The sequence below is a fragment of the Argiope bruennichi genome, chromosome 3 (assembly GCF_947563725.1).
Source record: "Argiope bruennichi chromosome 3, qqArgBrue1.1, whole genome shotgun sequence".
NCBI classification, from domain to species: Eukaryota; Metazoa; Arthropoda; class Arachnida; order Araneae; family Araneidae; genus Argiope; species Argiope bruennichi.
The window spans coordinates 80,301,323-80,329,314 of NC_079153.1; the positions used below are offsets into that span (position 1 = coordinate 80,301,323).

The window sequence follows — 27,992 nt, forward strand, 5'->3', positions numbered from 1 at the left end:
TGATTTCTCAAGAAGAATAACTTTTTAAAAGTTTAGTAACGAAACAATTTTCTCATGTGAAAACAAAGATAGAAGCAAATTTTCTTCTTCTTCCTTGTTTAAACATGACGAAAATTGTTATTATTCTTTGCCTATGCACGTGGAAATATTGAACCAATGCTTCCGTGATCGAAAAATCACTATTTTATTCAAATCCCTGTAATTTTTACCTGATTATATTCCGAAGAATCTGGAAGAAACGCCATTTCTTATTCTTGCTTTCTTTTCGATAAAAATAATAGTATAATTCTTAATATTTTTTGTTTGCATCTTTTAATTTCTCTGATGAGTATGTATTATTATGTAATTTTTAACTTATAGCCGTTGATTAAAAAAAATACTAAAATTTACTGCAGTTTTTAAGGGAATTTACAAATGCTTAGTTCCTTATGAATGAATATGAATAGGTTAGGTTAGTTTATGAAATATTAGAGGTTTAGGTTTCAAAGGAACCATAGTTTCAAGTTGGAAATGGAGTATTGGTGCGGGAAGAACATTCAATAATTAAATCACTTAAAAAAAGCTAGGTTAATGATTGGAAGTAAAAAGGAAATACGAATTATCTCTAATAATTATAAAGTGGAATACGTGTCCTTCTGTGTATGTGCGTATTGATGCTCTTCAGGTCGGACTATTCATCTTAGAGTTATAACATTCAGAGCAAATAGAGTACTTTGGAAAGAGGGAATGCACATTGGGGAGATATTTTTTTAAATGTAAGAATTTTAATTAATTGAAAACTAAGCGAAATGCTAACATTTTTCTGTGATAGTTTTTGAAATTACTTCAATTTAATTCGTTCTGGGATCATTCATCACTAGGATCGGGTTTCGAATCTGAAGCCACTGAGCTTCCAAATCGAGACCCCACCAACTGGCCATCGCATCTAGCTTTGTCGTTATAAAACTTTAATATGTCTCATTAAACACATTGGAACTTCAATGAGCTACGGCCGCTTGATGGTAAAATCTCAGCTCCGGAAGCGAATGTTTCTAAATTTGAGACCAGATTCCGTAGATTAAGAAGTGTGTGTACAGGTCTGGTTTATGTTAAATTTCCTCCTGCTGATGTGGAGTAGAATTTTTAAAATAAAGTGACGGTCTTATTGTCTTTTCGTTATCAGACCACGAGACCAGTTCCCTCTGTTGCTTCAAAACGCTGCGTTAATATAATAAAAGTAATGAAAAAATGTAACTTGATTGTTAAGAACTGAGCAAAAATTTTTAGTTTTATCTTATTTACGCTTAGTTTTATGATATGATGACAATTTTCCGTTTTTATAAATTTATATTTCTCTGGAGCTTTTTACAACGAAATAATTTCAAACATCTTTCAAAGCAACTATTCCTCTGCAGACTCTGATCCGGTGTGATTCGCAACTCTTTTAATCTCTAGGAACGCCATTGATAAGTAAAGTGATAAAATTTTTCTTCCTCTATCTTAAACACTTTTCCTTCCTTCTCTGACTCAATCTTTGACGTAGCATTTGCTCAAGTGACAGCCAGACTTTCTCAAACAGATTAGAGGAGAGAAATTTCTAAATAAGAATGCTAATCGGAAATGTCAGCATTATCTTCTCAAACGGTGATATCGGAAAGATAGGATTGTATCGAAAGACTATGTGACACGTGTCAAGAAGAAAGGAATGTTCTAGATTCTTTTTATTACACATTTCATTTAGAATAAGGTATATTAAAATTTTCTAGGCCCGTTTCCATTTCATTTTTCAAAAATATTGTTAGGAGCACTATTAAATAGAATTCTATTCTGTCTTAAGTTTTTGTGCCATCTGAATTCAATTCCCACCCCCTGGCTATATCATAATAAAAAAGGCACACGTGATGTTTTTATTTTCTCGTGTACGTAGCATACAAAGAGAATGTATTATATCATTAAAAATTTGAATTTGAGATTTTGACGCTTATGATTTTTGCAATTTTTTGCAAAAATAATAATATGCATTTTTGCACTTTTCTTCTTTTTTCTGTCCTATGTGGTACAAAAATTCAAAAACACTTTGAGATAGATGAATGACATCTGGCATATGAATTTTACACGAAAACTGGTGATTTCTTTCAAATTTTGAACAAAATTCAAATCAGAAGAACTTGTCAATTTGTAAAAATAAACACAATAATTATAAAAGAAGTATAAAGTTTTTTGTTTTTTTTAATGAAATGAGAATGTCGTTTGATTTCTTTAATCAAAAATTTAAGAAAAGTGTCAATTTCAGTGTAAAAATTAGGGAATAAAATTTATTCATCTGTCTTGTTGTTTTATTAAGTTGTCACTTTCACATGATCAATAATAGACAGATCGGCAGATAGTTAAGGAATTTTATCCAACATTTGAACTTAATCTATATTTCTAGCAATAAAATCAAATGTCCCCACCAACCTACTCACTTTTTTTTTTTTTTTAGTTCTTTGCTATTTTATGTTATTTTGCTGGTAATCAGACAGAGAGATTTCCAATAAGAGGAATTTGTCCAAATCTGAATAAGGGGAAAAAAAAATATCCTACAATTCTGTGGAAAAGACCGTTTATCAGATTTCATATGTTTAGTTCACGTTTTTTTTAGTTATTTTGGTCCAGAAATTGGTTTTTCGGTTTCAGAGAGATCTACAACGTGGAGTTCAAAAATTCGAAGTCGAATGTTTAACGATTTTTTATCCATATAGTGGCCCCTAAAAGTGTTTGTACACGCAAGGATTTTAAAGAATATTGCTCTATCCATTACTAAAAATTAATAAATTTTATAATAATATCTCTAACTGTTGTTTGAAAACTTCATTAAATATTTTAAGTATATACATTTTAAAAAAATCAGTAATCAAAATGAAACAAAAATGTGATCGCACAAAAGTTTTCATATAGTTTATGGAAATCTATTTATATTATTAAATATTATGATATTCCGATCACTTACAATTCAATAAAATATTCTGCATCATCCATAACACCTTTTTAATGTCTGAGCATAGAAAGAACTAGAATTTTGTTGCTGTTGTTCTTGCTATTATTTCTACATCAATGTACTTCCATTTTCTCACCAATTCCTTTTTTAGTTCTGTTTTCATATTAATATTGGAACTTCCTACTTTAATTCCCACATATCTTTGAATATTTTCTATTGGGTTTAAAACAGCGATTGAGGTGGCTCTTTCAGATTTTGTGGATGTTTACGGAGACATCAGAAAAAAGTTGTTATAGTGATAAAAAAAAAGTTGTTTTTAGTACCCGAATTTCGAGTAGATAATTTTAAATTGTCTTTCAAAATATTTGTATAAAGATCATGCTTCATTCTTCTGTCAATAAATACTAAATTACTTAGTTTTGATACTGACACGCGCCCGTTAAACTCTATTGTTCCAACTCACTTCTTTGGAATAAATGCATCATTTTTCTTCTCTGTGTATGGCCATCAAAATTTAAAATGTTAAATTTGTTTTCATCCGCAAATAAAAAACGATTCCAATACATTTCAAACTTATTTATATTTGATTACTAGAAGGAAAATCTATGCCTTCTATTTTTTACCCTAACGAAATTTTTCTTTGGTCTGAACCTCCGAGTAATCTACTTGATTTGAGTACTCGTCGTTCATTTGAAATTGAAGTAGAAAATATTTTGTTAAATTCTTTGGAGTTTATCAAAATGCTTTCAAAATTTCAATTTTCAAACATTCCACAAATTTATTAACTATAAATTTCTTATTGTGTTGTATTTAATTTACTGGGTGACTTTTTAAAAATTCTTGTTTTCGATTCAATTTTCTTCTTTAAAGTGTTTTATCACATATACCTTTACAGAAAGGAATAAATGTAAAATTTAGTAATATTCCGAGATGATTTACCGCTACTACAAACAAAATAATCACTTTTGGAATGCTATTTGTTGTTTCCCTACGACTGTGCATAATAAATCGAACATAAAGAAACAAGAAAATAATGAATAAAACCAAAGAATTTTTTTAAATGTCACCAAAATACAAAAAAAGTTAATTATGATTTTATCCGAATATGATAGATGTCTGATCACTTCCATGAGGCTTTTTATCTCTGATTTCTTGCATTTTCACTTTTATAACAAAATAAAATTAAAATTAAATCGATTTCTTTTTCAGAATTCACATGAAGGTGGTATGAAAAAGACTAAAATGATACTGGACTTTACTTTTGGGAACCTCTGTATATGCTCTATAGGAGAAAGAGATAAGTCTTTTGGTTATTTGGATTTTTTACCATCATTAAGTAAGAAAAAAAGGAAGCAGACATCAAAGTAGAAGTACTCGTAGAGACCGCCCCTTTACCAGGAACTCCAACTACCATAAAAATAATGCCATGATTGTTATTTCAAAAATGGAAAAAATACTTTACACACGGAACTACAACAAATATGACATTCATTATAGATTTCCTTTCTTTAATTTTTGAAACCAGTTTTACCGTCAAGGTCAAGTTTACCGTGAATTCGTGAGAGTTGAAACTGTTTAGTTCTTTAACTATTGTGATTAGAGCACCAGGAAATCGCTCGTCACTTCACCAACACAAAATGAATGGCATTGAAAAACAAAGTACAACTTTGTTACTAACGTACAGTAAAACCTTGAAAATAGTTGGAAGCCGAATAAACCTGTTCTCTGGGACTTTTTTTTAGGACGCTATTTTGAATATTAAATTTATTTCGATTATTTTAGCATAAATAATTTTTTTTCGATAATTTCTCCAAATGTAATCCAATAGTAGAGATGTTGCAATGGAATAACGATTGTAGCAAATGAATCATTCTGAATAAAATAGTTGATATTATTAAGAGAATTTTAATGAATTATTTAAAAAAAATTTCTTTGATTGCAACATCAAATTTAAGTGGGAATTTCTTATACATGTTTACTTTTTAGTTGATTCTACATGCAAAAAATAAAAAAATCCATATATAAAAAGCTTTCAGAAAAAATTTCTAATAAATAAATAATAGCTGATATTCATTACTCTAAGAAAGTTTTTAACTTATGATGCACATTTTATTTCCTCTTTTTTTCTTGTAATCAAATAAAAGTTTTGCATAAAGCTAATATTTTAACGATATAAACGGCACTAATACACACACCCACACAGAAAGATACTGATTATTATTATTATTATTATTGCTAAAAGAAAGGGTTTTATTTATTGTTTACTGAAGAAATTATTATTTTTAAATAGCTTTATGATTTTCTTTTTTAGGTATGAAACATGATATGCGAGCGAATCGAAACTTAGGAATTTCTTGTTAATATTAAAATAAAATGACAACCCTTTTAAAGTTAAGATTTAGGAATCGACATTCTTTCAGAACTTTTTTAACTGAATAACATCAGTCAGTTGCTTATAATAAATTCTAAACATCTTAACGGGAGTTTAAAAAAATAAAAAACTTAAAAAAGTCATTTTATTTAAAAAATTGTGTAGCGTTATTTCATTCCAAAGTATTTGTATTTAAAACTAGTTGATAAAATAATTATTTATAGTATATTTTTGGGCCATGCTTCAAATGATAATTAAAGCACATATTACTGTAAAAAAGCAAACTACAGAATATGTGTTCAATTTGGTATTTAGAATTTATTTAAGTAAAGGCAACGAAGAAATCATCTGCCTTAACTGTTTAGCGGTGTCAATTAATTCGCGCTTTCATCCTAACGTGTTGGCTAACCGGTTTTATTTATCATTACAAAATGTAAAATGATTTAATTTTTATTCATTTGATTATTGCAAGTATCACAAGGGTTAATGGTAGTCTCAATTCGAATTAAGAGGTGAAGGTTAGTGAAAGGACTGGTGATAATCGTTTTGAAACGAGGATACGGTCCTACTTGAGAAATTACTTTCGATACAGCTGGCTGTACGTGGCGTAACAATTGCCGGGTGGTGCAGGGAAAACCCAAATGTTAGTCATCCAATTGCTAATTGACACAGTTTTTATTTAGTTTTCAAATTATAACATTTTCATGGTTTCATAAATTTTTATGTAGCGTATTAGATATGAAGACGTACAAGTAAGGAAAATTTTTAATTTCAATTGTTTAAAATTTCATTTATTGTATTTTATTTCTTTATTCATTCATTTTATTTTGAACAAATATAAACCAGGTCACAATATTAAAAAGGAATTATTCAAAATAAAAAAATAAAAATTAAAAACGAGGATTTTTTTTTTTTTTTTTTTTTGTATTTCTGTGAACAACAATATAACTTTTCTATTGCATTGAGTATATACATGAATAGCGTATCAAAAATTTTGAGTTCCGAAACATTTTTGTAGCTGAAATTTAAAATGGAGAGAATCCGTTTTTCTTTTAAATTTTTGCTGCTTGAGAAGTCTTTTCTTCTAAATTTTTCTATTCCCAATACCATTCCCGAATTAATGAACATCCACAAAAATATAATAATGTGTTAAATTGTTTAGTTTAGTTTTTATCCGCTTTTTATAAAAATTACCCGAGGGCTATTTTAAGGCAGAATTTTGAACGACAATCGGATTACAGGGAAGATTCTTCCTCCAAATCTCTGCATCGGTGAGAAGAGGTTTGGCCATGACAACAGATGTTTATGGAGTCGGATTTCGAGCCTGGAGTTATCCAATTCTCAAACTGATACCACAAGGCAACCGTGACTACAAAATTCAATTTGATTAATAAAACTTATTACTTTAATTTTTTCAAGCAATATTCCTTCCGTATCAACTCGCACGCTTTGAAAATAGTAAAATAGTAATGGAAGAAAAAGTAGTGAAACAAACACACACACACACACACACACACACACACACACACACACACACACACACACACACACACACACACACACACACACACAAGCACACACATACGCACACAAGCACACACATACGCACACACAGAGAGAGAAAGAGAGATGCTTGTCTCTATAATTTTACAGAAAGCAAGAATAATTTTTACGGCCAGTAAATGCATTTATTTATTTTGGTATTGAATTAAAAAAATTGGAATAAAAGTAATATAAAAAAATATATATATTACAAGTGTCATCAATTCAGATTGTTATACTTAAGCTAATTTAAGCCCTTAACAATATTTATAAAAAATAATTTGCTCTGCATAGAGTTCGAAGTGTGGAATAGACAGCATGGTGCGGTCAAAAATTAAAAAAATAAAATAAAATAAAATAAAAGATACGGGAGGTGGAAAAAGAGATAGGAAATGCCTGGTTTAAGTGAACTGCTAATATAATTTTTGCAAAAATTATAATTTTTATTTTACATTCATCTTGAACATTTAATTGAATCTTTTGTGCAAAAATTGCTTCACCAAAAATGATGAAATCTACAATTATTGGTACATATATAGTAGTTTGGAAAACGCTGGAATATATTTTCGTAATATGACAGCTTTTAAAAGAAGTAGATGGCAGATATAAAATCCTTTTAATTATTAATTAAATTAATTATCTCAAATTTTTTTCTCTTTCTTGGAATTGTCCTTCATCAAAATTTGTATAATGACGCAAAAATACAATTTTAAATAAAAGATGGGAATTTAATTCAGCAGACAAATGCTGAGTTATTAAGAATAATGTAAAATCATTAAAAAATCAGTGTGATTAGCTGATAAAGAAGTACATTAGAAATTAGATAGGAAGTTCACAATTGCATAATTGGTCGTGGGATACGCATTAATATTACCGCTACCAAGAAGCATTTTTTTTATACCTTGACATTCCTCTCGTTTCAAAACACATACTCGGTGCATCTTTCTAACAAAATTGTGCAACTGCTTCTCTGCGATTTTTATTTTCTGTCACCACATTAGCGGAGAATAAAACGGAAAGAGGAGATTTCGTCGAAAACAGGAAGGATGCATTCGTAGGAAATGAACCTCTAGAAACGAGCTTCGGAATAGGCGAATTATCGCGTCTGCTATCTTGGACGGAAGACGCACGCTTCTTCTACTATTAACCGTATTCTTTACAAGGTTAAAAATATTAGACCTTGAAAATCGATAATACTGATAGTAATGTAACCACTGATTTTTATCAAATGCATACAAAGAAAAACAATTATAACGTGTTTTACTCACCATTCGAAAAATTATACTATGATAAGATTCTTTCATTCTAGAAACACGTGATACATAGAAATTATAGGAACGTATAGAGTAGTTAGAGATTATAAGTACACAGTAGTTAAAACTAAGCATTTTTTTATACATTATTAGGATAAAGGATTAGGAAATTATGTGCATTGCACTGCATATATTTTCATTTTCTCTAAATTCTCCACTATTTAAAAATTGTATGGGAAATTTTCTTCCAGTTGAAATGTAAAGCAATTATTTTGCGAAATTTTAATATATAAAATGGATTTTTTTATTTAAAAATTAGTGAATCGTTCTTCAATTATTTTCAAAAAACTAAAATATTAGCTTTCTCAGATTTTTATTTTCTGGTATACGAAGTATACAAAGAAAAGGTAAAATAATCGTCAAAAAAAAAAAAAAAAAACCCTCGAAATTGAGATTTTGACATATTTCCTGTCTTAAGATCTTCCCGAGTTCGAAAAACAACAATTTTGGAATTATGTTTGTCTCTCTGTAAACACGATAGTTCAAAACCGCTTTGTGCTAAACGGATGAAATTTGGTATATGGACTTAACAACAAACTTGTAGATTTCTATCAAATTGTGAGGAAATTCATTCAGAGAAAATCTATCTGTCCAGCTGTTCGAGTACCCGATAATTTAAAAAACGTAAAAAGCTAGAAAGATAGCTTTGCTCTTTCACAACCCCCGGGGGGGCACCTCAAAATGAGGATGAGATGCTTCCGGCACGGTGGTTGGATCTTGCCACCCTGGAGGGTACACTAATAGGTGGGGGATCTGACTCCTTCCATCGATGACGGGTCGTGCTTCCTTCGGGGAGGGTTGTACCGTGGCCGGTGACGGCCCTTAGGACTCAACCACAATTCCCGCCAATGTTGCTGTTGCGGCGGTCCGGTCATTCAGTTTTATGGTTTAAATCCGTGTGCCTTTCGTGGCGAGTCGGAGTGTTAGATGGTTGACTTTGCTGTTTCACAGACTTGCCTCAAAGATCAAAAATTTAAGGGGGGGGGGGATAACATCTTAATAAGAGAATATGCCAGAAATTTTGAAAAGCACTCCAGCCGGTTAAAAACGAAAAATATTCACATTTTTACCCTTAAACTTACATTAAAAAATTTCTCTTGTTAGCTCTTTGGGGCCGGACCTTGTAATTTTCAGCCTAATCAAATTGAAAAAAAAAAAAGTAAAAGTGTGCAATAATTCTTCTTTCAATAATAATTCAAAATGTAACCATAATGTGTCAGATATTTATTCAAAGGAAATCAACTATCGATACTCGCATACAATAAATCACTGTTTTAGAATTTAGGATAAAAATTTATTCATTCTGCCTCTACTCTGTACAAAGATAATTGGAAAAAATATGTACACACATAAGTCTAAAGACACGCTCCGTAGGAATTTCACCAATATAGACATTAAAATAGAAATTTACAAAACAAACTTAAAAATTCTCCAAATTTATCTAAGCTTAAGGAATTTACCATTTGGTAGTTCATTATTACAGTTTCGAAGCTGGCATTAATATCAATATGCCTTTCCACATTATTGTAGGGGCTGCGGTGGCCTGGTGGTAAGGTCACGGCTTCGGAACCTGAGGGTTTCAGGTTTGTGACCTGATTCTACCGAAGAACCGTAGTGTAAGGGGGTCTGTTGCACGTTAAATCCGTCATGACCAAACGTCCTCCCGCTGGTGTGGTGTGAAGAGGGGGGTGCCAACTCAGGTGTCGTCCTCGTCATCTGAACGTGGTTCAAAATTACGAGGTCCGTCCCAAAATAGCCCTACTGTTGCTTCAAACGGGACGTTAATATAACTAAACCAAACCACATTATTGTAATTGATAATGTAAATGCATAAGGAAAATATACTCTACCCTTTAGAGTAGTGTGCAAAAATTCGAACAAGAGATCTTGATGATCAGACCTCTCTGAATCTGAAAAATGCATTTTTGGAATTATGGCTCTCTGTGAAAACGCTTTGATCTAGATGGATGAAAATCGGTGTATGGATTTAATAACAGATTTATGGATTTCTATCAAATGTGGAATGAAATTCCATGCAGTGGAAGTTTGTTTGTTTGAATGCTAGTAAACTTGATAAGACCAAAAAGTCAGATAAATCGAATTTGGTACAAAGGTTAAGTATCTAAAATATATATCCATACCAAATTTGGAATCAAATCCATCAATCGGTCTGTACTTCAGCATGCATATAAACACATTGATTTAAATAAATGAGATTTGGTATATGCTCTTGAGATTACAACTATAGTTCTATGTCAAATTTGGCTTCAATTGGTCTTAAAAGAAAAGATGGTCACAATACGTATTCAGTTTTCTGGTACTTGTGTAAGAACCTTATGTCAACGCTTAATGGAAAGAAAAAAAACTCGTCCATTATTGCAAGCAAAATTCAATAAAAAGCTAAATTCACGCCAAAGAACGATCTTTTGGACTCTATTAATATATACCAATTTTTTTTACTATACTGTGAAGCACACAACTCTCATATCGTTAACTTTGTTTCAAAACATGCAAGTCCAAATTCTTATGAAAATGTGAGTTAGAATCTAACACAAATTCTATAAATACTCGTAAGTCAATTCATTAAATTAGTGTTCCTAATGGGCATTTTAAACAATTATTAGTGTCCCATGAAAAATTTCCATTCTTTACTTATGTGGTTTTTACACCAAGCCAATGATAAGTGAAAACAGAAATCTAAGCACTCACAGCATTCATGATCTTATCTAAGGTGGCGGGGGAGAGGATAACATCTTTATTATAGAGAAGAAAGTTTTGGATAGACCACTTTTTTTTTAAAGCCATAACTAACCACAATTGTCATAAATACTCTAACAATCAATTTATACCGCACATATTTTTGAAATTAATTCCTCTGCTTAGTATATTCACTAACAATAAGAATTCTTTCATTACACAGGAATTTAAGTAATTTTCTAATTTTTTTTTAATGTTTCACTTCACAGAAATGTAAATAAATAAAAACCGAAGGTTTATTTATCATGATCTTGAGACTAACAGCACAATACAAAAATCAAATAATGATGATAATACCTGACAACATTTGTAATATTCTTCATTATAAATTCTAAAAAAAAAAAGGTGCCTGGAATTTCAATTTTATCAAAATAATTTTTATTAATTTATATCTAAATATAATATTATGAGCTATTAAAGAAATCATGAAGAAATAACTATACTTGCTTATAAAAGTTGAAATGTGATAAAAATTTTTAATACAAGATAATATAAGGAATTCATAGAATTCATTTTTATTAAGTTTTTTTTTTTCCTCTGTTGTATTTCTAATTTATAGAAATTTATAGAAACTGTAAATACTCCAAATAATAAAAAAGTTTATTTAATTATTGACATGTATTTTTACACATTTTAGATATTTTTTCTACACATGTATAGAATTTGAAATATCCTAGGATATTTCAAATGAAGTGCTTTTACAGCATAAAATTATATAGATATAAAACAAAGAAGAAATCGAGTCTTTCATTGATAAATTGAAACTTTAATAATATGTTTGAAAAACTATTTAGCTCTTTATGAATCGTAAAGTATTTATAGCCTTAATGAAGATTGATACGAGGGAAAGAGGTTTTACAGATTTAAAGACTACTTATTGAGAGCACTCATGATATATTTATGAGCTTCCAATGTATATGAAGATATATTTAAAACTTTAATTCCAAAAAAGGTTAGATGAATTTACATACACAGAAAGGATGAAAACTTAAGTGCATGTGCATAAATTTTATTATTGTAATAATTTAAAAATAATTTACTATAAAATTTAACTAAAAAAATATTGTATACTAAACAATTAAGTATACAATATCATATAAGTATACAATATGTTAAGTATACAATAAATGAATCGTTGATAGTCAAATTCAGTGTCTCAAAATTAATTACTTTCTTTCTAAAGTATGTATAAATCTTTTTAAAACTATCTTTATATTTTTCTATATTTTTTTTTACTTTAAAAATTATTTTGACAACAGAAGATTTGTTTCCTTTTGTGAAAAAGGCTTTATACACTTCCTATTTAAGATCAATAATTAATATTTGTACAAATAAAGATAATTCAAATTCTTTTTTTTTATGACAATTATAAAATAAAATATCCTTTTTATATTATTGTATTAATAATATCAGTTTTTTTTCATGAATAATGAGAATATCTTTTTGAGAGCAATATTTTCTAATTAATTGCATATTACTACCAAAAAATAAAAAATAATTAAATAATAACACAAATGAACAGTGATATTAAATATAATTTTGCATTATGTTATGGAATTATATGATTATTTATCAATATGAAAAGATAAAGGAGGGGGGAAAAATACTGTAAGATATTAATTTTTCTTAAGTTTTTCTTTTTCCTCTGTTGTATTCCTAATTTATAGAAAGAAACTGTAAATACTCCAAATAATAAAAAAGTTTATTTAATTATTGACATGTATTTTTATACATTTTAAATATTTTTTCTACACATGCACAAAACAAAATAAAAATGGTAAAATTATGTATAAATTATGTTGATTTATATTAAAGCTAATCCTATAGAATTAGCTTTAATATAAATTCTGATTTAATGAAATAGAGGAACATTCATAGTACAAGGTCACAGTTAACTGAATGGGAATAAATATATGATAGATATATACAGTTCAACCAAATGAATAGAAGAAACTATTCTGCCTTCAAGAAATAAAAAAAAAAATGATAAAATATGCAAGTGACAAATGTGAAGATGTTGGGAATTTGCGAGTGAGAGGGGAGATCGATCAATAGGGAGGGAGGAATTCACACTAATGATGTTTTTATACATTCTTCTGAGCAACTTAGAGAATTAATAACCACTTTCCACACTTACCACATTATAAAATGAAGCTTATTTGACACTTTAACATGAAAAATGGTGATTAAAATTTTTTGGCTCTTAAAAAATATTTATCATTTTAAGTCTTCAAATCTTTTAACTATAGAAATATAAAATTTTAAAATTACTGTGTTACAAAAATTCAAGTCATACATATAGTTAAGAGAGAATCGGTTCTAACTTCACTTCTTTTTCTACTTGTGTAGCAACTTCGGCATCCAGCTTTGCCTTTTCTTCAATCAGACTAAGAGTCCATTTTAAATCTTCTTCCCACAATTCCTTTTCAATAGGATTCAGATGAATAGCTTTTGAAAAGCTTATTTTTGCCTTTTGGGAGAAAAAAATTATAATAGAACAAAGTTAAATACTAAATATGCATTTATATATTCAAAAATGTAATGAACAGTTTAGATAAGGGGAAAAGAATCATGTTTGATTCAAAAATTTATGTAGCTGTCAAATAAACTGCTTATGAAAAAATATTTAAATTAATTAATACTATTAAATTTTCAAAGAATTAATTAGTAAAAGTATATACATAATAAAAAATAATCCTTCTTCAAAAATAATATTTTTAATTTCAATAAAAATGAATATTATTCCAACTTACTTATATGCACACTATGAATGATGAAATAGAAAAACTCTTTTTAGTAAATAAACTTATTGACTAAAGCTATTTGCCTATATTTCTTATTAAATGATATTAAATATTACAATATAAGATAAAAATAATGGATTTATAATATAACAAATAATTTTACTTGCAGTAGAGAGAGGAGTCTAATTTCATAAAAATATTATCAAACAATTAATTATTAATTGTAATAAATATTATTTAAAATCCAACAAAATTTTATTTCAGATATTATTGAGATATGAAAAAGAATAAATAATTGAAACTGCATACTCTTATTATAAACCTTTGCACCACATGCACAAGTTACATCTATCAAATTTAATTCATTGTGTGTATAAATAGGATATTAAATGAATAGGCTTAAGCCTTGAAAATTAATTTCATTATTCACCATTCTAATACAATATATTTTTTTGTGATACTATTTCAATTGATTCTGTAATTTTTATTCACAGATTTAACATTTAAAATAAATATATGCCAGGCAATATACAATCGTACACATCCAGTTAAATCATATGTTAAAGTGCAAAATTGTTAAAAAACTGCTTACATTTCCCTCCATATTTTTTTCCAATTTTCTCAATTTTTAATTTTAGAATCAAAGTTGAATTAATTCAAAAATAATTAATCAATTTTATTAAAAAAATGTCATTTTTATATAATATCATTGGATGAATGATACAGAATATGAATGACATACATATATTATATACATTATGATTGATTTTCAAATATAATTTCATTGAAAGATGACAAAAAAAAAATGCAATGTATGAAAAGAAGTTTTATTAAAATTATATATAATATGAACACACACAATGATTTTCTTTGAAATAAGGAAAATTAATTATGTGTTATAAAAAAGTGAATGTATTGTATATATATATATATATAAAAGTAAAAAAAAAAAAAAAAAAAAAAAAAAAAAAGAAAGAAAGAAAAATCACCATTTTTAAATCTCCAATTCCTAATTGAGATCTTCCTAATGTCTGATATGCAACCCACCAAGTGGGATTAACTTTCACAGCCCTTTCAGCTGCCTGCACAGCTGGAAAAGGAGTATTCAGTTGCAGAAGAGCCTATATGAAATAAACATTAAAGTATATATATATATATATATATATATATATATATATATATATATATATATATATATATATATATATAAACTAGATGAATATTATGGAATATTATTTCTAAAAGCAAATTTAAAATTATAAAAATGTTCATTTATCAAAAATAAGGGTTAATTTAAAAAAAAAATAGTTTTCTTTTTAAAGATTAATAGCATTTAAAATTTTTAATATTCTACAACTACAACTATTCAAGGTAACTAATTCTGAGACAGAGTAGAGATAATTAATCCAAATAATTTAGTATAAAATGTTATCTAGTATAAATTGATCTTCCAAAAAGCTGTTCCCTATTAATGACTTAGGGAATTTAAATTTATGCTTTCTATATAATTTTTTAACAATAATCATTTTTAAAAAATTCCAGCTATAAGAATATGCAATCAAATGACATAAATATAAACAAAGGAGATTAAGCAAAATACTAATATTTGATGAAATATATTTAATCAAGATTTTGGAATTATTTTTTGTTTACTAATAATGATAAATCAAACAGAAGCAATAAACCAGATTAAAGAAATTTTCTCAGAATCATACTTCTCTACTAATACTAAACGAAAATCTGTGTGCTGATTGAACAGAACAGATTGTTTCTAACAGAATAATCAAATTTGGCACAGCTATACTTTGGAGCTTGGTATTGTGCTTCTTATTTCAGGGATCTTTTTTTGAAATCTTAATTAATAAAAACAAATTAAGTGAAATTTTGGCATTCTATTATGATAACTTCTGAAAATACAGCACAAAAATAATTTTTACATTCTCTGAAAATTCAAAAGGTCATCTTTTTAATGACATCAATTTAGTTGTACAATTTATTCTCCAATTTTAATAAATTTTTAAAAATACTTTTAGATAGTTTTTATAACAATACTTTTCATTACTGCAATTAATATCTTCCAATGTTATAAATACGTCATTCCAATTTTTTCTTTCACTGTAGGTAACCAAAGTATGAAAATGTGATTTATTTTTTCACATTGAGTAGGTTCCTTCTTAAAATATAGCTTCAATGAAAACTTTTGACCCCCCCCCCTACTTTTCTTGGTAATTACACATAAAATTTATTTTCAAAAGTAAACAATGATAATATTTTTTTATAGAAAACAAATTTCTTAGAACTACAACTTTTTTCTATTCTATAAATAGATGTATAAAAATGCAATATTTCTTTCTAAGCTCGAAGTTTTACTTTTGTATAGCACAACACTACATTTTTTAAAAATGAATCACTAAATAAAAATTCTCTAAGGTATTACAAAAATTATGAAGCATATTTTATACCACATGAAAGTTTGATGTTAATGATTTCACTTATTATCCTTATCCACTTTATCACATGAGCAATTCAAAAAGCAAATTATTGAGCTAGTTGAAGCTGTAGTTTTAACAAATAGAATAATGTAGGTGTATAGCACATTAAGCACAAGTGGTATATGCCTACAAAATAGTATCAGTTACAAAATTTGAGGTTTAAAAATACATTGCAGGGGGAATCATTAAGACTGAGTTATACACAAAAGATTTAATTGAAAATTTTTACATGCAATAATCCTAAAACACCAGTTGATTGATCAAACAGTTGGTGTAGAATATGATCATTAATTCCTTACATCAAGTTACATTTTTAATCACTATTCATTTGATTAATAATACTACCTTATATCTCATTACAAATCATCCTTAGGAGAAATGAATATAAATATCAGTAATATTATTGTTGAAAAGGATTGGATCTACTGGATTTAATAACATTGAATGAAAAAGCCAAGAAATTTCTAAAAATTATGAAGTAACAGGTAACTTAATTATCAGGAAAATATCAGAATCAGTAAAAGTTATGATGACTAATTAAATACTGCTTACTTTAAAGTGGCAATAGAATATTCAAATGAAATATAGCTCAAAAATAAAATAGAAGAATTTAATGATAGAAATTCCTTATTTTGTTAATACATTTATTAATGCAAGCAAAGATAGTATCAATTACCAACTGATAAATGTTTGTTACTTTTACATTATTATGATTAATTTTTTCTTTCTTATATGCTTCAAATATAAGGTAATGTTGAATATTAAACAAAATTCTAATTACTGTCAATTTAGAGACGTGAACTGTTTAGATACTTGTCTACAGAAATTCTACCACTAAAATAATTTGAGAATTAGCATCAACCAATTCACACATACACACATTAAAAAAATGTGTTTCAAATGGTATCTAAGGGTATATAAGAAATTAAGAGTGTTAAAATCAATATTTATTAACAAAAAAATTTTTAAACACATAAAATACAGTAAATTTTAATATTAAAAATAAATACTTCTTAAAAATATACAATACTACTCATATAAAATTCATTTCCAATTTAAATTCATTCAGTCAAATTTTCTTAAACTTACTTAAACATGAATAATTTGATATTATTATTGATATTATCAATGCATTATAATAGTTCATTTGACAATACTATTCCTTTGAACAACAGATATAGGTATTTTAATCTAGGCATCAAAGGTAATTTCTTTCCAATTTGAAAGTTTCAGTTGAAGAATTTATAGTCAGAAATTGTTCTTAATATAAATAATAACTATATAAAAAAATAAAATTCAGTAAAATTTCATTAATTTTACCTTTATAAAATTTTTCAATATTTTAACATACTGGTTAGAATATTTTAATATTAAATATGAATAATATGATGATATTAAAGGAATTATATTTTGTTCCCTTTTTCTTTCCTTCTTGAGATTTTCTTATGAAATTAGATAACCCAAAATATATGGATTTATACAATGATCATGGAGCAAGATAAACTACAGTGATGCATAGTGCATTAAAAATATATTTTAAACCTTACCTGTGCTTTCATTTCTAAAGTCTTTTCATCTCTAGGCATCAGGTTTAAAGCTTTATCCCATTCTGCAACTGCTTCATCAAATCTAAAGTTAAATCAGATTACAAATACTAATATATATCAAATAAAATCTTATTAAAGAATGAATAATCAGTTAGCCATCTATCATGTCCAAGAAATACAATCATTGACAAAATATAAATACGTTGGATTCGGATTTAGAGTACCTATTAAGTTGTGCCAGTTTTACACCTTCAGCTTTGAATTCTTCACTTTTAATTTTTCTATTTTCTTCATCGTCCTTTTTTCGACGCTTGTATCGTTTTAACCAAGTATCATTTGCAGTGACATTTTCTGTTTCAGAATCTGCAGAGAATTGTAAAGAAGTATCTTTTAAAATGTTTTCCCCAGATTTCCGCTTCCATCCAAATGTAGTCATACTAGAAATAAAGAAAAATATTAGTAAAATCATGAGTAACTGCAATGACAAAATACAATTTTGAAATTAACATATAGCTAAGATTAAAAGTAGTTATGAATTTATAAAATTTGCCAAATTATTAAATTCATTATTTTTTAATTGACATTAATTGCAGAAACAGATATTTTCTTTCAAAATTAATAAATTTAATTATAAATAATTTTTTTCAGAAACAATACAAAGGAAAATCACCATGAAAGTAGCGCCAACGTAAAGTATTAATGAAAATGATAATCTCATAAAATTACAACATAATAAAAAAATTCAAATCGAATTTTCATTAATCTCTTTAGAATAAATCTTTTTCAATAAAGCTACAAAACAGGAATTCAGTTTAGCTACAATACTTAGGGGTAGTGCTTGCATACTTATTAATTTAACATATATATTTTTATTTTCATCAATAATCAAATGATTATTATCAATCAAATGATTATTACATGATCATTTTGTTTAGTTCATCAATTTGACTGTTTTAATTCCATTTTGTATAAGGGTAAATGAAAAATTGTAATTTTTTTTAAAACAAAATTAAAATGTTAAAATTAGAATCTTGTTAATATCTCAATAATTAAAATTTTGAAATTTTTGAGATTATTATAATATTTTATTCTTAAGAAATTAAGAAATTCATGCTATTGAAAAGAATATTATTATAATATTTTATAAAAGAAAATGAATATAATGGTTTGTATCAAACATATAAAAGGTACATAAACAAAAATTACAATTTATATGATTGCTGATCATATTTGGTTAGTTAAACAAAGCAAATGCTAATGAAATAATAAGCAGAATTTCAGTGTCAATTGTGTTTCAATTAATCTTCCGAAAATACATTTTTCTTGAAAGCAAAACTAATTTTTAACAATGACTTCATGAAAACTTAAATAATCAAAGTAAAAAAAATAAAGCAATGAATAAATATTTAGTGTATTGAACTTAAGGGAAAATGCATCTGGACTTTTTTCAGCATATAATAAAAGCATTACAAATATTGTGCTGAAATATTTAAATATGACTTTATACTATAATCCCCAACACATCAAAAGAACTCACTTGAAAAACGTGAAAAGGTGTAAAATTTAAATATGACTGCACATATTAAATTAATGATATAAAAAATGGATTGAATTTCATTCCTGATAAACAATTATTTTTTGCAATGAATTTTAAAACAAATAAAGAAAGGTGACATTGATTCCGCTTGAAGGAAATTACCAGATCGTTTGTCTAATGTTTGAATTGTGGTGCTTATTATTTTTAAAAAACTGATTAACGAGTTAATTTTTTCACACAAGAAATCTGTTTATATTTTACTCCAATTGAAAACCTAGCTGGTTTTACCTCGAAAGTATTTTAACATTTTGATATTAGATTACTTTAATTTCTTGAAATAGACTTAACACATTTTTGCTGTCAAATTATTTGATCCATTTATTTATAATGACAAATAATTCTTTTTATTCCTCAATTATTATGTTTGATTACTGTACTTATCAATATACTTACTTTTCTTCTTTATTCGTAAGATTTGGCAACACTATATCATGTTTTGAATGTTTTTGTAATTAAAGCTATCACATTGATCAAATAAACATTGATTTATTTATCAGTTAGTTAATTGATAAAAACTTATGCTTTTTAAACTGAAATAATTTTTACCTAGAAATTTCTGTTTATTCTTAGTGAAGGAAACATATTAAATTATGGCGAGCACTATCCGAGCAGTAAAGGTAGGAGTTATTTAATAGCGTAAATGAACGATTGTATTTTTATCATTGTATATATTTACTTCCTTATTTTGTTCAAATTATTCTCAAAAAGAATAAAATATCAAAAAGTTAAGGGACTAATTTTTTGGTAGGCATGGTATGCAATTTTAAGAATCATCCTGTTAATACATAATAGTGCAAGTTTTAAAAAATGCATTTATTTTAAAACTTACAATATTCGTATGTTCATTATCGCCTGGAAATATTTCCGACTATATATTAATTAAAAAATAGAGATTTTTGGTTCTATTATATTTTTAAAGGAACAATAAATATAAAGTGTCACGTTTGAATTTTTCTTTAAAAAAAGAGGAAATTCTAGGAAAAAAACTGATTTTGTTGAAAGCAGAGAGCAAAAAAAATTTAAAAGGTTAAAACTATAAGTTTACTTTTATTCAGAAAAATGGTTTTTAATATGTTTAATTTACATTTCTGATATTTATTGTGATTTTATAGAAACAGTGTAATTTTATATAGATATTTATCAAATAAACATGATTTCATTTCATGTGGAAAGTCAAAGCATATGACTATTTTAGACAGTGATCATAGGGCACTATTGCTCCTGAAAATTTACTATGCTGATATTAATTTTATAACAAAACATTTATTAAATTATTATTTTAAATCTGCTAAAAATACAATTAGGGGTTTGGACATTGATAGGGATTTCATAATTAAAAAGGATAAAGACTTACTTAATATCATTATAAGGACAATCTAAACAATATTGTTTAAGCATTTCATCAATAAAATAAGACATATTAGAAATCTAGATCAAACAAAAATTATTAATGAATTTGCCATTAAGATTATATATTATGAATTAAATATTTTATTAATAATGAATTAAATAACTTAAAAATAAAGAAATGAGGTGCAGAGTATACACATACATTTGTGTGTGTATTATATTATTTTTTTTATGTTATCTAAGTATTTAAAACTTGTTTATGTAAATGATAATTTTATGATGCTATATATTAAAATACATATTTTTATTAATTAATTAATTTCAAAATAATATATAAAATACAAAGTGTTTTTAAATATTTTATTATATTTATTTAAATATACTAAATAAGATACTATATTTCTGTATTAAGTAAATAAATATAGAATCTGCTTATAATAAGTATATAAAATAAAAAATATTTTTAAAATAATTAAATTATTAAAAGTTGAAAGTAGCCTTTTAATATGTTATATTAAAAAAGTGATCTTTGCAAAATTGTATGATTCTTCAAAAATTTCATTAAGTATTTCTGTACGTCAAGTTCTGTACTACAAGTGCTGTACATCCTAACTATGAATCTGATGTAGTGCTGAACTATTCTAGCCAGTCATACTCAAATTTGTTAAGATGGTCCAGATTAGGTAAAATTAAGATGATTTGTGGGAATTATTTTCATCATTTTTTTTGTTATTCAAATAATTACTATTAATTATTTTAAATTATAAAAAAGAAGGAAAAAAAAAAAAAGAGTTGTTATGAGCATGTATATATATTCAGCATTTTTTATTCTCTGAAATCTAGGATTTAACTGATTTTTTTCCTTAAAAACGATACTTTTAGATTATATAACATTCAATGAGATAGTGAAACTTTTTATCTGCAAACTAGTAAAAACCTAGTTATTAAAAAAAAAAAAAAAAAAAAAAAAATGTAAACATCATATTAGTATTTTGCATTACTTTAAATTTTGTCAGATTTAAGAATTTTGAAGACAAGTTGCAGTTCTCCTTGGTTTTTATTGTATTTTAAATAATAGATGTAAATGAGTATAATTTTCTTTTAAATATCTTTAAAGTGTTTATGTACAATATACATTTATTAATAAAATTTTCTGTGATGGGTTTCACTTCCAAACAAAACTATTACATATTACTGAATGTAGGTATTTTATGTGATTGTCTTAAAGTGCAGCAGTTTATTTATTTATTTTTTTTTTTTTTTATTTCTGTTAGAATTTTTCGTTTGTTTGTTTCTTTGAATTTTGTAGGAAAATTCTAAAATTTTGTAAGAAAAAAAATTTAGAATGTTATTATTATTATTTTTTTTTTTATACATGACTAATAATAGTCGTAATGAAGTTTTACATATAACTTTGAATACCTTGCATGCAGTTTTTTTTCTCAGAGATGATGACAGTTGAGAATAATGACTTTCCTCATCATTTTCTTATGTACTCATCAGAACATTTGAAAGAACTTTCCTGAAAGAACATGTATATGTCTTATTATTTATGTATACTTTTTGTGTTTGTGAAAATGGTAGCAGTTTAAGTGCCAGAAAGCTTTTTGGCAAAATTAATTGATACAATGCATCTTCAGGTGCAATTCTCCTTTTTTCTTATATTTTTTAAATATCTGACTGGGTTGTAATCAATCTTATTTAATATATTTATATACATATTATATAATGTTTTATTACTTACATACTTTCTTTTTGCAATGATTATTTTAAATTTGTACATTTAATTCCACTTCCTGTCAAACTTTTATTTGATATTCATATATATAGATATAATTTTTTAATCATATTAAACTATTTCTATTTTTCTCTCTCGACAGGGATTGGTAGCTTTGGTAACTGGTGGAGCATCTGGTCTTGGAGAAGGAACTGCTAGACGGTTGATTAAGCATGGAGCTTCTGTAGTAATATTAGACTTGCCTTCTTCAAATGGGCAGAAAGTTGCAGAAGAACTTGGTCAAAACTGTGCCTTTGCTCCAGCTGATGTATGTAATTATCTTCAATGATTTCTAAAAATTTCTTTTAATATTGTTAACTCCAAAATTCTTTTGCTGTTATTGCTTGCATTTTTTTTAAAAATAAACTTAGGTTTTTTACTTGTTAATAATTTATTTTAATGGATTTTATTTTGTAGTAAATTTATGTTTACTTATAATTTTCTGTGTTATAATAAGAAAAAGTGACTTAACTATTTATTAAGATATTTTCCTTTTTATTTATTTATAAATTGTATAGCATTGGTGGAAGTTTTTAAATTTTGGTATTGGTATTTTTTGTTTTAAATAATTAGTCATTAACCAAACTATCTTCCAGTCTCCATATTTTCTAAAAATGTATACTTATACTGAAATGGTAAATTCTGGAAGTCAATAAGGAGCTTCAAAGTTAAATGATTTTATATTAATTTTTTTCACTACAAACTAATAAAAGTGTACTGGTATATCGGAATATGCCAGTATACTTTTATTGTTTATTGAACTGTGTAAATTTATTTGGTGTTATATCATTAAATTCACAAAATTGAAAATTGTGCACTTTTCATTCTATTACAAAAGTTTTAAAATTAATCATAACTATGATTAAACTATTTCCCATTTAACTGTTAATTTATTGATCTGATTTAATTTTGTGATAGAAACCTTGTTAATTTTAAAAAATAATTGCAAAGTAGAATGTTATATCTTATTTCTGTATAAAATAAATAAGAAAGTAATTTAATTATGTTTATAATTTTTCTTCTTTTTTTATTGCATTTCTCTCTTTTTCTTTTTCAGATTACAAAAGACAGAGATGTTGAAGAAGCACTGAAAATTGTTAAAGCAAAATTTCATAAATTAGATGTAACTGTAAATTGTGCAGGTATTGGAGTTGCTTCTAAAATTTACAATTTCAAGAAAGACTCTCCTCATTCCCTGGATGATTTTATGAAAACTTTAAATGTAAGATCTGATTATTTTGAAGCAATTAAATGCTGTGCTCTTGTTTTCTAGCTTGTCGAGATAATTGCTCACATGTTCCATTGAATGAGGTATTTTGAGTTGTTTTCCTCAGAGGAAAATAGAGGTGTAGGAAGAAAACGAGAGAGGCAAAAATAGAATTATTTTAAGAAACAAATTGAAGAGAAGAAATTAAGAAATAGTTTTTCATTACTTCCTGCTTTTGCATATTACAATGATTTTTCCTGTGATTGCTTACCTAAATATTAAAATATTTTTTATTCAAACTTTTGTATTGGGAATGTCTTTAAGTAATGTTAAATTACATAATATTAATTATTTAAAATGCAGTTAAAAATTTTATGGTATACATTTGAAGTCGAAATTTTTTTTTATATTGGATTTTATTTAAAATGAAAAGAAATAATTCATCTAATTATCTAAGACTCCAGATGTTAAGGTAATTCAGATTTTTGCAATGACATTTTTTAATAGAATTATTAAGTAAATATCAGATTGATGTAATCTACTATATATTAATATTGAATAACATTGAAATTTCCAAGTTTATAGTACTACTCTCTGAAATGAATACATTTGTATGTATATTGAAAATGAACACTTCATTTTTTGCTTTTAAAACAAAATGTTTTTTTTTTTTTTTTTTTTTTTTGCCAGTGAGTGTGTTTAAGTGTGTAAAATATTTCAATTTTAGTGAAGAATTAATTATGGAATAAGATAAATATGCAAAAGAATATGATCTTTCATGAATAAAAAATAAGAAAGAAATCTGTGTGTTATATTATATTATATCAGTGATATATTATATTATATCCATACTATTATATCAGTGATATTTAACTTTATTGCTTCTGTAAAAATATAAATTTGTTTAGTACTCCTTGAATAATAAACATTAATTATACTCAATATGGATATTAGTATTGTTTTTGAAATAATGCTTTATTGCATCATAAAACTCCATTAAAAGGTTACTTATTATGTTGCAAAAAAGTGATCATATACTTGTTTTCCATCTTGGAAAAAATTATCCACTCTTGAGAAATTATTTCATGAATTATTCAATATAATTTATACACTTTAAAAAATTTATTTCATCATAAATATAAATTAATTAAATTCAAACTGCATCTAAATACATTTACGTGATTGAATTTTTTACTCAACATAATGAGTAAACAGAAAAGTTCTTGCATAAATATAATAACGATAAATATCTTTGTTGAATTAATTTATCCATTTATTATTTTTTTAAATTTGTCTTAATTACGCCGACTTTAATTCAAATCTATCAGAAAATGTTCCTTTTTTTTTTTGCTTTAGCAAATCAAATTAAAGGTGCTTAGGTTTATTTATGGAAGGGAGAATTTAAGTATAATTATTATTCTTGAAGTGCAAATTTTCTTGTTTACTAATTATGATAATTTTAGTGTAAAAATTATTACATTAACTAATTATCTAATATTTTGATATTACAGTTCTCATCTTGTATTTATTAATCTTATTATAATGCTTCATGATGCTCTCAGGTTAATACCATTGGAACTTTTAATGTGATTCGGCAAGCTGTTGGATTGATGGGCAAGAATGCCCCCGATGAGGATGGACAGAAAGGTGTTGTAATTAATACAGCTAGTGTTGCTGCTTTTGAAGGGCAACGAGGACAAGTAGCTTATTCTGCCAGCAAGGGAGGAATAGTAGGCATGACATTGCCATTGGCTAGAGATCTTGAATGTCAAGGAATCCGTTGTTGTACAATTGCTCCAGGTATGAATAATACGCTATTGCATTTTTTAGATTTTGTTAAACTTTTGCACAGAATCATTTTTCTGTTTGTATTGAAATGTATTGCGAGTTTGTATGAAAATATATTGAATTTATGTGATATAAAGTAATTGAGTCATACTTATGACTCACAGACCTACAAAATTGGGTTAGACCATTAATTATTGTTTATTTATTTTGTTCAGTTTTATATGATACTTCATGCATTGTAATTGTTTGACCATTTATTTATTTAAGCATTTCTGTTGTATTTCAAAAGTTGAGTGATAATATTAAAAAAGATTTTTGAAATATATTCTAAAAAAAGGCAAATAATCCAAATTATATAAAATATCTTGCTAATACAATTGGCATTTCTTGGGATGAAGATGTCTATTTTTAACATGATAAATACGTTTTCAAAAAAGATATTTTGATACACAAATTAATGTCTAAACTTTAATTGAAATGAGGTATTTGTTGAATTGAACAATCTTTAAAAACCATCAAAAACAATTTTTTTCTATTAGTTATAATAATTTTTAAAGAATGGCAAAAAGTTAATTAAGCATTGCAGTTGGCAACTTGTAGGCAAATAAAATGATTTAAAATGCCTAAAATAGTTTAATTCAACAGGGATGGCACCATAAAGATAAAATAGTTTTTTTCCTTTAAAAAATTTTATGGAATTTAATTAATTACTTGATCTAAAGCTCTTTTTTTATACTTTATAATATTTGTAATTAAATTTGAATTAAATCTATTCTATAGTTTTGATTTCTGTAATGTAAAAATTATTTATGCATTTTGAGACCATTGCTATGGAAAACAACAGAATCTTCTCCTTATCCTTGTTTTCAATGCAATGGATTAAGACATCATTCTCTTTGCTTTAGTGTTTGTGTGACTGATTGGATAAACACCACTTAGATTTCCCCCCCCTCTTTTCTTTTTCTTTATCTTTTTTCTCTCCCCCCCCCTCTTTTTTTTTTTTCTTTATCTTTTTTTCTTCCCTTCAATGGGAGTAGGACTCAGAAACTTTGAATGACCTTACAAACTGTTTCATATAATTTAAAATTTATGAAAAAAGGACGAAAAAGAAGGGTGAAAGTTAAGGGAAACATTGCACATAATAATTATTCTAATATCATTGGAAAGATATTTGTCTTTGTGAGATGATGTATAAATAGTATTTTGCTATGATTATTCTAGAAGTTATTGGTCTGAAATTGAATTGAAGTGTTGCTTTTTTTATTATTTATTTAAGTAAACATCATAAGACATTATTAGTTTTAAAAGTTGAAAAATCATAGCGTATCTGGAAATGGCATCAACTATGGCATGTCCAAAATTCATGTTCCTGCTATTTACTTTTTTGGTAGAATTCTTATGATATACACACATTCCTTCTACTTTATATTATGGATTGAGTTGCGATTAATTATGGCAGGGAGTTTGAAAGGATGCCATTCTTTATTTGTGCTTGGAGATAATTGATTTAAAAAAGTTTTGAATATAAATTCTGAGAAATGATCTGCAAGAAGATTATCTTCAGCCTTTGACTGCTGCCAAAGTGAAAAGGGCATTATTATTAGACATTAGACTTAAATAGTTGGAGCACTACTCTTGAAGAAACATGATCCACTGAAAAACCTGCAATTGGAATTCTAGCATAGAAGGATTCCTCAATAAATTTAACACATAAGAAGAAAAGCTCCTTCTGGCATACCTTCTTTTTCATCTATAAATCTTTATAATCCTTTTTCTTCATCATAAGATGATAAAAGCTATCATAGTAACTGATTAATTCATCTAAACCTTTTAACATTCGCAATTCATTGCTAAATCAATATTTCTAGATTTTCTAATATTCGTGTATATTCTGAATAATTTTAATAATTATAAAAATAAAACAGTACCTTAGAAAAACCACCCTAGATCACAATGCATACATTATGTTAATTTAGATCATGCTGTTTAACTTTGTGGAAAATTTAATGGACATTTATTCTTATACTTTTTAAAAATATGTGAAAATTATTTAATTTTAAAACTTTAATTATATATTTTATAAAATGATATTTTTGTAGTTATAAAGTTTCAGTAATATCTTTTATTAACTAAGCATTTTATTAACTAATAGTGCCTTAATCATAATACTCAATTTAAGTATTATTTAATGACTTTGAGTTTTCTGGTTTTGTGTAGGACTATTTGACACTCCACTGCTTGCCAAGCTGCCTGAAAAAGTGAAAAAAGAACTAGCTAAAGATGTTCCTTTCCCACAAAGGCTTGGAAAGCCTGATGAATATGCACATTTAGTTCAGGCTATTATTGAAAATCCTATGCTAAATGGATGTGTTATCAGACTAGATGGAGCATTAAGAATGCAACCCTAGTTGGTTTTACTTGCTAAATTCTTTACAAAAGACTATTGAAAATTGTTTGAACTTAGATCAAAAGTTTAAATTGCTGTGCATTTGGTGAATTAATTTTGTATTAATTTTTATATAAAAAAAAGATTAAACTTATTATTCAGCAC

General features: G+C 26.3%; 2 protein-coding genes across 3 annotated transcripts; one reads left to right on the forward strand and one right to left on the reverse strand.

Annotated features, from left to right (window-relative positions):
• Positions 1 to 12,689: 12,689 nt before the first annotated feature.
• On the reverse strand, positions 12,690 to 19,520 carry LOC129963813 (tetratricopeptide repeat protein 33-like). The gene is made up of 5 exons (XM_056078382.1): positions 19,260 to 19,520; positions 17,947 to 18,159; positions 17,723 to 17,804; positions 14,673 to 14,804; positions 12,690 to 13,409 (listed from the first exon to the last, which is right to left on the reverse strand). The coding sequence occupies exons 2-5, from the start codon at positions 18,156 to 18,158 to the stop codon at positions 13,242 to 13,244; spliced, it is 594 nt and encodes a 197-aa protein (XP_055934357.1). The 5' UTR covers position 18,159; positions 19,260 to 19,520; the 3' UTR covers positions 12,690 to 13,241.
• Positions 19,521 to 19,740: 220 nt separating this feature from the next.
• On the forward strand, positions 19,741 to 27,991 carry LOC129963812 (3-hydroxyacyl-CoA dehydrogenase type-2-like). Of its 2 annotated transcripts, none has more exons than XM_056078379.1 (5): positions 19,741 to 19,936; positions 22,550 to 22,714; positions 23,504 to 23,668; positions 25,216 to 25,453; positions 27,659 to 27,991. In XM_056078379.1, the coding sequence occupies exons 1-5, from the start codon at positions 19,910 to 19,912 to the stop codon at positions 27,847 to 27,849; spliced, it is 786 nt and encodes a 261-aa protein (XP_055934354.1). In that variant the 5' UTR covers positions 19,741 to 19,909; the 3' UTR covers positions 27,850 to 27,991. The 2 variants fall into 2 exon arrangements, with proteins under 2 accessions (XP_055934354.1, XP_055934355.1); XM_056078380.1 differs by lacking the exon at positions 19,741 to 19,936 and adding an exon at positions 22,192 to 22,309.
• Position 27,992: the final 1 nt, after the last annotated feature.